Source organism: Trichosurus vulpecula, chromosome 7 (genome assembly GCF_011100635.1).
Source record: "Trichosurus vulpecula isolate mTriVul1 chromosome 7, mTriVul1.pri, whole genome shotgun sequence".
NCBI lineage: Eukaryota > Metazoa > Chordata > Mammalia > Diprotodontia > Phalangeridae > Trichosurus > Trichosurus vulpecula.
In genome coordinates this window covers 3,421,465-3,434,605 of record NC_050579.1, presented here as the reverse complement: position 1 = coordinate 3,434,605, position 13,141 = coordinate 3,421,465, and the positions used below count along the sequence as shown (strand labels likewise).

The 13,141-nt window shown below is 43.9% G+C and overlaps 1 protein-coding gene across 1 annotated transcript in view; it reads right to left on the bottom strand.

Annotated features, from left to right (window-relative positions):
* Positions 1–13,141, bottom strand: part of IQCA1 (IQ motif containing with AAA domain 1) — a 241,362-nt gene that overhangs the window by 158,163 nt on the left and 70,058 nt on the right. The window contains exon 9 of the mRNA XM_036766788.1: positions 4,256–4,461. Within this exon, the coding sequence (XP_036622683.1) occupies positions 4,256–4,461 (206 nt within the window). The remainder of the gene's footprint in view (positions 1–4,255; positions 4,462–13,141) is intronic.

Sequence of the window (13,141 nt, the reverse complement as noted above, 5' to 3'; positions counted from 1 at the left end):
GTTGCAATGAACCCCACTAACACAGTCTTTGATACCAAATGTCCGATTGGTCATGGATTTGATGATGCCACTCTACTGTCAGACATAAAGTATTGGTCTTTCACAATAGTGAATGATGTAGGCAAGCCTAAGGACTGAGTGGATGGTGCAAAGAGGAGACCAAAAAGTTTCTATCCAGAAGAAGTATCTATCTTCTATGATCTTGACCAAGATGAAAGAAACAGCTGAAGCTTACCTTGGGAAGACTATCATAAATGCTGTCATCACAGTGCCAGCCTACTTCAATGATTCCCAACATCATGCCACCAAAGATGCTGGAACCATTACTGGTATCGATGTGCTCCACATCATCAGGGAGCCAACCCCTGCTGCTATTGCTTATGGCTTGGACAAAAAGGTTGGTGCTGAGAGAAATGTGCTGATCTTTGACTTTGGAGGGGGCACTTTCAATGTCTCCATTTTCATCTCTGAAGATGGTGTGTCTTTGAAGTTAAGTCCACAGCTGAGGACACACACCCACTTGGGTTGGGAGGATTTTGACACCAGTGTGGTCAACCATTTTATTGCTGACTTCAAGTGAAAGCACAAGAAGGAGATGAGTAAGAACAAGAAGGGTGTCTGCTATCTATGTACCTCTCGTGAATGTGCAAAGTGCACCCCTTCTTTCAGCATCCAGGCCAATGTTGAGACTGACTCCCTCTGTGAAGGTGGCAAATTCTATACTTCTTTCACCCATCTCCCTGTGGAAAAGGCCCTAAGAGATGCCAAGCTAGATAAATCACAGATTTATGACATCATCCTGGTGAGTGGTTCCACTTGGATCCCCCAAATTCAGAAGCTTCTGCAGGACTTCTTCTGTAAAAAGGAGCTCAACAGGGGTATCAAGCTGGATGAGGCAGGGGCCTGTGCTCCAGTGGTCCAGGCTGCTATCTTGTCTCAAGATAAATCTGAAAATGCGCAGGGCTTGCTGCCGTTGGGCGTCACCCCTCCTACCCTTGGGATTGAAACTGCTGGTGTAGTCATGATGACTGTGATAAGTGTGATGCCACTCTCCCCACCAATCTGGTGCAGACCCTTACTACCTACTCAGATAAGAAGCCTGGTGTGTTTATTCAGGTTTACAGAGGTGAGAAAGCAATGATAAAGGACAACAGCCTGCAGGGCGCTCCTCAGATGGAGCCAGCTGCTTATTGGGACTCTGCAATAACTTATTTAGATAATTGTGGGATTTGCTAATTCAAGGGGTCCTTCAGAACTCCACTACTCAAATGTCAATGCCCTGTTGCATATAGCACCCCCTCCACTTACCCCATGAATGCCTGAAATCTCAAGCTTAATCAGCACACATTTTATTAGATTCATGTTTTCAGAAATGTTCATAATTCCATTCTTTAGCTGCTGGTCATTCTCCTCTATATGTTACCTCCTCCCCTTGAAAGGAGGAACTTCCTCTCATTTTTATTTGTGTCCTTGGTGCTTATAACATAGTAAACATTTAATAAATGCTTTTTCTTTTCTTCCTTCCTTCCTTCCTTCCTTCCTTCCTTCCTTCCTTCCTTCTTTCACAATGGGCAAATAGAAACTAAAAAAACCCAAGGACTTAAGAGTGTTTATGTCACAGGTTCTTAGAAAAGGCTGAGATAAGAACCCAAGGGAATCCCATGTTAAAATGACATGGCTGGAATAATACCAAGGACATTAAGAGTGATTCTGGTTTTCCTCTTACTATGAATTACAAAACTACTAAATTTTCAAAAATCACTTCTGTTATGGCCGACGACTCCTGCCCTCCTCGGACCTCCACGCCCAGGGCCTGCTGAGATAAACTCAGGGCTCTGAGATATGGGTGGAGCCAGGAGGAGGGGTCTCGCCTTTGTTGCCTCCCTAGCAATTCCAGGTCTTTGCCTGGACCTGCTTGACCACATGGCACTTCCGGCTCTCTGTCTGGGCTTGCTAAGACCACATGGAGCTTCCGGTTCTTTGCCTGGACTGCCTGCCCGCAGGGAGCTTCGGGTTAGCACGGGAAGAGAAGGGGAGGAGAGTAGGCGGGACCAGGGCGGCCCTAATGCTTATGTAACCAAAGATATAAAAATGCTGCTTGCTGAAAGAATAAACGGAGTCACTCACAACCTTCGGCTCCTGCCCCATTCATTGTCCTCGAGATCAGGCCCTTTGCTAGGCAAAGGCCTGGGTGTGGGGGATAACAGACCCCCACAAGTTGGGTGTTGAGGCGGAGGACCTCAACACACTTCCATCTCCCTTTCCCCTTCATGGAGATGAAGGATTGCTTCTAATGTCACAACCCTACGAGGTGAGTAGGTCAGGTGGCCCCAGAGTTCCCTGAGCAATACCGGTCTCCAGTCAGACCCAGGCTCCAGGGGAAGAGAGAAGAAGCCCAAGATGAGGAGGAAGCTAACTCGCCCAGACCCACCAGGTTTTCTTCCTTTGTGAAACAGCACGGATTTGCAAGCTGTGTTAATGAATTAGCCTAACTGTGAAGCACTGCCCAGCTCTGAATGAATTGCCTTACTTATTTTTTGCCCTAATTAACAGCTGTTAGGAAGCATCTTTCGGGAGGAAGTCTGAAGTCAGATATTTTATTTTTATTGATGATAGAAACAGATGATTCTGAGCTGTTGAACACAAGGGACCCAGGCACCAGGGCCAGTTCTCACCCATCAGCCCATCAGTGGGTGACAGCAGCAGCACCCAGGTCCCTAGGGACCAGGCAGCTCAGTTCCTCTGGCAGACTTAATGGGAAATCTGCCCATTGTCAGAGCAAAGCCAGCCCCTAGTCTTCCCCGAGGTGCTAATACAGCAAGTTCCAGAGAAGCTCAGAGAGGGTGTGGATCTAGGCCCAAAGCACTCACATTATAGAGAGCAAACTGAAGCCCACAGATGTGAGCTAAAGCCCAAGGACGCTAGAGGCCATAAGCATCCACTGGGGGCTGGATTTGAACCAAGGTCTTCTGACTCCAGGGCGGGTCTTCCACATGATAGTTTTAATCCAGCTTGAGAAGGTGCTGTTAACCCTCTCAGCCCAGCACTTCAAGAGCAATGGCTCAGAACTTGGAAGCTAGTGGCGCAGTGGACAGAGCACCGGGCCTGGAGTCAGGAAGACCTGAATTCAAAGCTGACCTCAGACTCTTACTGACTGCATGACTCTGGGCAAGTTGCTTGTCTATCCTCTGTTTGCCTCAGTTTACTCGTCTGTAAAATGGGGGTGATGATAACACCCACCTCGCATGGCTGGTGTGAGGATGAAATGAGACGATGGTTGTAAAGCGGGTGGCGCAGTGCCTGGAATCTTGGAAACACCGCGGAAACGCTAGCTACGATAATGATGACGCTTCACGTACTATTGTTATATGTTCATCCTGGCTTGGCTTCTTACCCACAATGCCTGGTGACCCTGAGACTGTGCAGTTCTCAGCTGGCATTGCTGCCGAGGCAGAGCAACGAGCAACATTCAACTGAGATGATTTTCCAGACATATGGCACAAAGAAAAGACATTTAAGTATCTGTGCTTGCTGAGGCTCAGCAATCACCTACTGGCATTTCCTCTACCGGAAACCAAGCATTTCTAAAGTGCCTTAGGATCTGGAAGTACCAGGGGCTCAGACATGAAGCCCAGCCGTCTCATTCTGTAAAGATGTCATGGCTCAGGTGCACAATCTTACACACAGGACAGGAAAGCCGTCCCTGGGAGGGCTATGCATTCCTGAAAGTGGATGCAAAACAAGCCAGCAAAACGCCCCACCCCCCAAAATGGACTGAAGCACTTCCTGGAGATTCCACTGAGCTGACTTCTTTGGAAGACTTTTCAAGCATCCGAGAAATTTAAAGGAGCACAGACACTTCAGGAGGTAAAGCAAGTAAAACCAACCCAAGGCTTCATCCACCCTCCCATTTTACAATGAAGGAAACTGAGGTCCAGAGGGGTTAAGGTAGATTTTCCCAGCCTTACACGGATAAAAATATCTTGTGAACATCGTAAGAGCTTAATACTTTTTTCATTTACTCATCCATTCATCCATTCATCCACCCATCACCCATCCATCCATCTATCCATTTATCAGATTATGGATAGACACCCTCTGACTCCCAATCTTTTCCTTGCAGCTTCCCAGCTAGAAGGGCATCACTGTACCTACAGAGGGGCATAGGGCAGTGAGAAAAAACCTTAGAGATGAAAAGGACACAGCAGAGAAGGGCATGGTGGATAGAGGCCAGTGAGATGCCTCTTCCTCTTACCTGCACTCGATGAACCAATGCCGGATCTGGTCCTGAAGGCTCTCTCTGATGTCTGGACCTTCTAACGTCTTCAAATTTGTTTTGATGGTAACTAAAGCTTCTTTGTACTCCTCCTCATGCTTATCCTGGATCTCATAACGTAGGAAGTTCACTTTCTGGGCATTGAGAAGTGTGTTGTTGAAACTTTGAATGTGTGGTGATGGGTTCTGAAAACACCAAGAAAAAACACCCCAAACCTGAGGATTAAGATCATGTGAGTCAGAGGAAATTGATTTTGCATATTAGTTCCATGAATCAAAGGAGAAACTATATTTCCGAATGCTACTTGAATCTTACCCCTTTTGTGTATCATTGGCCAGTCTGTGAAGTCTACGGATGTCTTCTCAGAACTGTATGTTTAAATGCAGAAAATACAGGATGGCAAAGAAAAGCTATTCTATTGACATAAAGACGTGATTTTTTTCCTATCCAAGGTCACAGACCCTTTGACATCTAGCCACTGATAGATTTCAGGCTAAGAACCCCTGATCTAGTAGGAAGGGGGACATAATAGGGAGATGTTTTTGAATATAGGAATTTTAGATCTGGAAGAAATTTTCAGAGTGAGATTCAAGCCCTACACCTGTTCAAACCAGATAATATTCATCCTCTTTTTATGCACAGAGGGGGCTTGATCAACTTCTTTCTGGAAGCTAGTATTCACTTTCATTGCTGGAACATTCTACCTTATATCTATTAATTCATTAATCAACACACATGCAATGGGCCACCAATATGTATACATATACAACACAATGCTAGGCTCACTGGGGTGAAAGGGTATAAAAGAGACACAAGTTATAACCCCCATCCTCAAGGTACTTGAAATTTGACTGGGGAAAGGAGAGAAGGGCTCTCTCACACACACACTGACCCCCCCAACACACGCACAGATACACACGTACTCATGCGTATATGCCCACAAAATAACCGGTAAAGAAAGCAAGGCACTTATGGAAGATCAAGAAAGGGATGGCTTCTCAGGGATGACATAATGGAAGACAGAGGACTTAGAGTGGACCTACGAACTGGAGGGCTTTGACGAGGAAGCAAAGAATGGGGAGGGAGTCTGAAGAGAGAGGAATAGAAAAAAACAAAGCAGGAGGGACACACCACCTGACTGACCAGATGGATGTCTCTAATCCTCCAAAAGAGAGGCTGAGGTTCTGTGACTGAGTTAATATCAGTCTCATAACTGGATGTAGTCTCAATCAGCCTCACATTTGGCACATCTTAGAGATGATCTCTAGTTCAGCTCCATCATGATACAGAAGGGGAAAGACAGTATCAGAGAGATGAAGGGACTTGGCCCAAATCACATAAAGAGTTAATGTTAGCTCCAGGACTCCAGCCCTGAACACCTCACTTCTGGTTGAGAGTCCTCCCCACCCTGTGAGTTGGTTTACAGCCAATACCACCCAAGTTACAGGAGCCTATTTGCTGTAAAGGTGGCTTAAAATGAATTTTAAAATGGAATTGCAACCACAATCATTACATTAATGCTGGAATCAAAGAACTCTCAAGATGAGGTCTCATTCTCTTCCCCTCATACTTTGCTTTCCTCCAAATTTCCCTGTTTCTGTTGAAGGCACCGCTTGAATTCCAAGTGCCTAGCTTTGTAACCTGGGAACCATCCGGTCTCCTTGCTCTGCCCTTTCCTCCACCCCCCACCAATCAGTTGCCACGTCCTTTGGGCTCCATCTTCAGGCCATCTCTTATGTCTCTTAGCTCACAGAGCTAAGTCTGGGCTCATGGCGCCTCTTCCTGGTGTGGTAAGTATTGAACTTCTCTCCCACCCTGAGCTCTTCCTACTCCAATGGATCTCTCATACCACTGCCAAAAGAATCTTGTAAGAGATAAGTCTGCTCCCTGCTCAAGAATATTCAGTTGTTTCCTATTGTCTCTACGATAAAGTACCAACTCTTTGCCTTGGCATTTAAGAGCCCACAATCTGGCTTCTACTAAGCTCGCTACCTTTTTTTCCATACTCCCCTTCCAGGGGAACTGGGCTACAAGCTATTCCCTGAACTTGCCAGTTTCTATCCTATCTCTTTTCTTACTGATGTGGTAAGCCACTCAGTCTTTGTGGGCCTCAGTTTCCTGTCTTGGACTTGATGGCCTTGATGGTCCCTCACCATACCCAGAAGATATCTACTCTCCACTTTGGCCTCTCAGAATCCCCATTAGCTGCTGCAAAGTTCAGCTCATGCATATGAGTGCTCCAAGCCCTCCCTGATCTGCCTGGTTGTGAGGGCTCACCAACTCTGCAGACTCGCTCAGCTCCAATCCTCTCTCATTCTCCACAGGACAAAAGGTCCTGGGGAGCAGGGATCAGCCGGCTTGGTTTGACAGCCCCAGCCTCAAGCCTCTATAATACAGTAGATGTTTCATAAATATTTGCTGAAACAAAAGGGAATTAGAAAAGCCCCATTTCTGGGAAGAGAAAACATCAAATTAATGGAATTCTCTTGTTAAGCAGCCTCTCCATGGCAGGATTTTTATGTTTTTTTCTGCAATTTGTTGCAAAACTACTTCAGCTTTTATTAAAGTAATGAAAATGTCCTTTACTTAAGCATCTCCTTGTATCTTAAATGTACATTTTTCCTAATGCTTGCATTTAAAAAATGAAACAATATAATTTACACATTTGGATATTTTTAGCTCATGTGAAAGCTGGTTATTACAGAATGAAAAATAGGCCAAGACTATTCCCTCTGCTCCACCAGCAACACTTTATTGATTGTTTTTGATTGTTTTTCAATTAGCATGTATTCATGAGTGAAGTGGTCCTGCTAATTTGTCCCGAAATGCAGCCACTTTCTTTTCCCTTTGTTTATTTTTCTCCCAGACGGATATATGCCCATTGGTTTTGGATGGTCTTTTTCTCATCTCTACCTATGGAAATCAGTTAATCTCTAAGTAGAAGAGCCCCACTTACCATGATCTCATTAAAAGATATGGACTTTCATCCCCTTTAATTACATGTTTAGGTACCTCTTCTGCAGTGACAACCAGTCACCCAGATTATAACATTCTACTCTTCCCCATCTGCATAGTCTCATATTTTTAAAAGGTTCTTTAATATATGCTTAGTTGCTTAATCCTCATAAAAATCCCCTGAGCTGGGTAGAGCACATATTTTTATCCCATTTAAGATAAGAAGAAGTGGAAATTCAGAAGTTAAGTGAGGTACCTGAGTCACTGGTTATATCAATCTAGTTAGTGCCAAACCAGCTAGAATTCAGGATGTCTGGCTCCTGTTTAACCAATGAGAGAGAGAGAGTGTGTAAGCTTTTTGAAGGCAGGAACTGTGTCATTTTTGTTTGTCTCTCCTGCATCCAGAACAGTGTCTGGCACATAATAAATAATGGTTAAGGGCAGGCACAACGAAGGACAAAAACGAAACTTCCCTGCCCTCACAGGGTTTACATTCTACTGGAAAAATTTTGAATGTACATTCAAAAATAAACTCAAGGAGGTTTTGAATGGAGGGGGGAGCACTAGCAGATGGAGCAATCAGGAAAGGCTTCAGGTAAAAGTTGGTATTTGAGCTGATGTTCCAAGGAAACAAAGAATTCTAAGACGGGGACATGAGGAGGGAGTGCAGTCCAGGCATGAGGCACAGATGAGAGAGAGAGAGAGAGAGAGAGAGAGAGAGAGAGAGAGAGAGAGAGAGAGAGAGAGAGAGAGAGAGAAAGAGAGAGAATTGATTTTCCTTCTGATAGAAGGAACTGAGGTCTACTTGGATTCTTGGATATGTTCCTCTAATTAATCAATGTCCTTTTCAATTTGATCCTAATGATCAACATATCTGGGTCATAGCAAATGTATCTATAGATGGCTCATGATTGTAGTGACATATTCACCATAACAAACCTTTCCTGAAATTCAAAAGTTTTTCTAGATCTGCATACTCTTTTGACACAAATTCACGGAGGTCATTTGTAGCTCTCTCTCTCCCCCTCCCTCCTTCCCTCCCTCTCTCTCTCCCCTTTCCTCCTCTCCCTCCCTCCCTGCTGAGTTTAAAGGTGGTAGGTACTCTGTATAAACAAACCGATGTTAATGAGCAATTTTTCCCCCTTTGGGCCAAGTGCATCTTTTCATCTTTAGCAACTTGTCTGCCCATGTGAAATTCAAATTTGTTAACTCACCACATAAACAGCACCTCATTTAAAAACAAATTACAAATATTGGAGGGAGCCAGAGAACGAAGCTGTAATGCACTCTGTATCGAGCGACACCAGCTGTATAATAATGCATCTTAATGAAGGCTTCCCATGTGAATACACCATGATATTTACAAGCTCTCCACCGTTAATGACCCGGAACTGGATAACGAAACTTACATTTATAGCAAGGTCCTCTGTCAGCAAAAATATACATATTAATAATTGATGTTGCTGTAAAAATAGGACATGATATGACGCTTCTTGAGTTTGTGGGAAAATAGGACTGCATGGGCCATTAACTTAAAATGCTTATCTAATGTTTGATGGGCTTTGTCTTTTAAAAACCCTTGTTCAAATTAGGGAGACAAAATGGACATTTGCCCAAATGAGAAGCTGGTCAACCAATCAGGGACAAATATACTTGCAAAGAAATGATTTTAGAAGTTTTCAACATCATAAGATCACTGCCTTGAGGACTTTTTGCCTCTTTGCTCTCGAAACTCATCTACCACCTCCCACCATCACAAAAAGGGAAAAGGCTAGCAAGAGCTATAGCTAGAAACTACCCAGTTAGAAAAGAAAAAAAGCATCTTGTGGGATCCTGCCATCTGAAATGCGGAGGACAATTAGCAGCCTTTATCTTTTGAACGCAGGATGCCTTATTGTTCATTTGGAAATACTCAGAGGTATTCCCTCAGTCAGATCATCGCCTGCCCCAAATATTCTTCTTATTCTATTTTGACCGATGGGACGCCTAATGGTGAGGCGGTAATAGTTCTCCAATTGTTTCATTTTGAGGTGGGGAGGTGAAGAATGTATTTCTTGCTTTATTAACATGACCCATTTCACTTCCTTATATTTCAGACTAATGATCCTATGTTTTAAATACTGTGCTATATAAACACACGGAAGGCAGGAGCAACTCCCCCCCCCCAAAATATTGGGGAGTGGGGGTTGGGAAGAGGGCTAGGGATTAGGGTATTACTTAGTCTTTCACTCACAGTGAATTCGAGGTAAAGCAGTTAGATTTCTTTGTGATTCCCCAAGACAAACCCAGTAGATACTGTTATTCCTGCTCTGTTTCTGCCAAAAGGTTTCCACTGTCAATGCTTTTCAGCCCGGAAATCTTTTGTGCAAAATTTCCTTCTTGGATTGTACTTTGAAAAGACTGATTACAGGTTTAGAAGATCCAGTGTTAAATGTTAACAGATGTCAGGCTACTTTGCAGCTTCAGATTGGTTGCACATGTATTTTGCAACAAAATACATCTTTTTTTAAAAATAGCGTATTTTGTTAAATGGCAAAGTTTTCAGGATACTTTGCTCAAAGAAGGCTTTCCATTCCGTCATGAGAAGTGATCCAGGGGAGGACAAGGACAAAGGGCAGGTGGGGAGGGGCCGTGATCTGCACTGTGGGAGGGAACACTCACCCCATTTTCATCACAGGGCTCCTGGAGCCTTTGAATGTATGATATGTGACTCTAAAACCATGGAGCTGATGATTTAACACATATACAGATGCTATCAAATACTATGCATAGTGCCCCCTTGTAGGTCATCCACCTAGGTCAGGGCCAACGCCACTGTTCCAGATATGTTTGGGCTGCTTATTTGGGACTGCTCTCAGAGCATGTGGGTCCCTCCTCAGCCTGTACTTCATCCTGATAAATCTCTGTCCTCTGAGGCAGGAATGGATTCACAGAAATGGCCCCATATTTCTCAGCAAAAAGTCTGGTCGATAAGATGGGTGAGCAAGCTAAGTAGCCATTGGATGGGGGGCATTTGGGGGAGGAAAAGAGGGTCACTATAAAGGAATACAACTTAACATGATTCAAAAAATGTCTTCAGAAGTAGTGCATTGTTGAGACATCCAAGTGAGGTCCCTGGGGAGATGACAAGAGATGGGGTAGTGTAATAGATATACTTATTTGCCGTGTAACCCAGGGCAAGTCTCCACAGTTCTAAGCCTCAGTTTACTCAGCTGTAAAGTGCGGGTGGCACTCACCCCATGGGGCTGTTGTTAGGATCAAGCCAGATGAATTCCACTTTGCAGACCTTGAAGTCAGGAACTAATAGCACTAATTCTAGGAAGGGAATTCCCCTCATTTTCACATAGAAATTTGGGCAAGTTTGTTTTTAAAAGTTTCATCCCATGTCACTGGTTTCCCTGAAGGTCAGAAAGGAAGGGTTTCCCTGCATTTCAGGCTTTGGTTTGACACTTCCAAACCCATCGGCATGCCCTCCCTTTTAATAAATGCCCTTTCAGGCAAAATTTATTATAACACAAATATTGATCCCTTCAGCAGAACATCTAAAGTAGACGATGGCCTGGTCGACATGCCAAATGAAGGTCACAGGGATGCCCAGGAAGAAATCTATGACATTCAGGAAACGTCCTTCTATGTGACCTACTCCACTGAGGCTGCCAATTAAAATAATGGCCATATGTATTTTAAAGAATACGATTTATCCTGGATGGAAGATTTCAGACTACAAACATTTAAAACACTATATCTAGGAAATAAGACAAAGGCACAAGATGTCTGGTATGGAGTACAAGAGGGGTATGTTATGAGCAATGATGTCACATTATATAGATTTCAAGGCCATTCCCAAATATGTGCTCCCGGGCATCCTGCCAGAGTTCTTGTGAGGATACTAAAATATGATCTGACTGGCTAAGCCAAATGATTCAGGCATTAGCATAATGTAGCAAAAGGAAACAATCAGAAAGCACCATTCCAAGATGATAAGAGAATACCTTAATCAGCAATGCATTAGAGAAAACATCAGACCTAGAAAAACCTTGGATCTCAGGAAAGGTTTTGTTATGGTGAATGTGTCACTACAATCATGAGCCATCTATAGATGTATGACCCAGAGGTGTTGGTCATCAGGAGCAAATTGAAAAGGACACTGATTAATTAGAGGAAAATATCCAAGAATCCTCAGTAGACCTCAGTTCCTTTTATCAGAAGAGAAATCGACTCTCTCTCTCTCCCTCCCTCCCTCCATATATACGTAGGTAGATATACATTTATAGATACATATCTATATCTGTAGACAGAGATAAAGCTATGAAGAGCATCTCTTCTACTAACAGATTTACATATATGTATATATGTGAATATAAATAGCTATCTGAGCCATTAGTAGAAAAGGCGTTCTTTTTTTGACAAGTGTGTGTGTAATAGCTAACATTCACGTAGCTCTAAAATCTGCAAAGTATTTCACGTTATCTCGTTTGTCCTCATAGTGTCATGTGCATTCCCACTTCACAGATGAAGAAACTGAGGCCAAGAGAGGTTGAATGACTCGCCCAGGGTCACACAGCTACTAGATGTCTGAGGCACGATTCAAACTCTCATCTTCCTGACTAGCATTCTATATACGATTAAATGATCAAAGCCATTTTTATTCAGGCCAAAACATATTAACTCACAAATGACGTTTCAAATGCAAGCTTTGTACTAGGCACCCATGCCTACCTGGCTATGAATCATGGAACACCACCAAGAAGAATCCAAATTGCAGGTGGCTTATTACCAACAAGCATCTCCCTGCCAGAAACCTAATAATGCTGTAATACTTTAGGGTTTCCAACTCCCTCCTTCATATCATCTCATCAGATCCTATCTGGGAAGCCTGGGAAGAAGGTACCACAGATATCACTTTCAGCATTTTATAAGTAAGGAAGGTAAGTCTCAGTAGTGAAGTGTGATGCTCAGGGTGAAGCAGTGAGCCAGCATTAAAGGTGGGATTTGGACCCAGGAGCTCTCCCCTCTCTGGCTCCAGAGCTCTTCTCATGACCCCACATTGCCTCTACAGAAAGAAGACTTCCAGAATGCTGGGGGAATTTTCTGTGGAGCACTCAAAGGAGAACATGGGCATAAATTGGGCTGAATGAAATGGGCAGGGAGAGGTTGCAATCTGCTCCAAGGAAGGAGCATGCACATTGGTGAGACTGTGAGTCCATTGGTGCATACATGGTCTCCCCCACAATATGGAGACCCCCCTCCACCAGTTCAAACCACAACTTATTTCCAGCCTATATAATTCTCGTCCATGTTCACTCATAAATTCTCCAAAGAGAGACCACTCCATCAGTCAATCAAGCAGCAAGCATTTATTAAGTACCTACTATATTTCAGGCACTGTGCTAAGCATTGGGGACATGAAGAAAGGCAAAAACACCATTCCTGTTCTTGAGGAGCTCAGTCTTTGAGGAGTGAGGAGAGAGATAACATGTAAACAACTATGCCCAACCACAATTTATGCAAGAGAAACTGGGGGAGGCAGTCTCAGAGGAAAGAAAACCCCCACTAAAATTAAGGGGGACTGGGAAAGACTTTTTGCAGATTGAGATTTGAACAAAACCAGGGAGGCCAGGAAGCAGAGGTGAGGAGGCATGGGGTTCCAGGCATCAGGGACAGCCGGGGAAAATGGCCAGAGATGGGAGATGGTCTTATGTGAGAAACAAGATCAGTGTCACTGAATAACAGGGCACACAGGTGTAGGAAGGTATAGGAAGGGTCCAGGTTGTACATTTAGGTTTTTTCCCACATTGTGGGGGTACCAACACAGCTATGGGGCTGTCCCACCATACTAGCTACATCACTGAGCTGCCTCCTTTGATGATCATAAGTTTTCTGCTCATTACTCCTTCCTGATGTCATTTC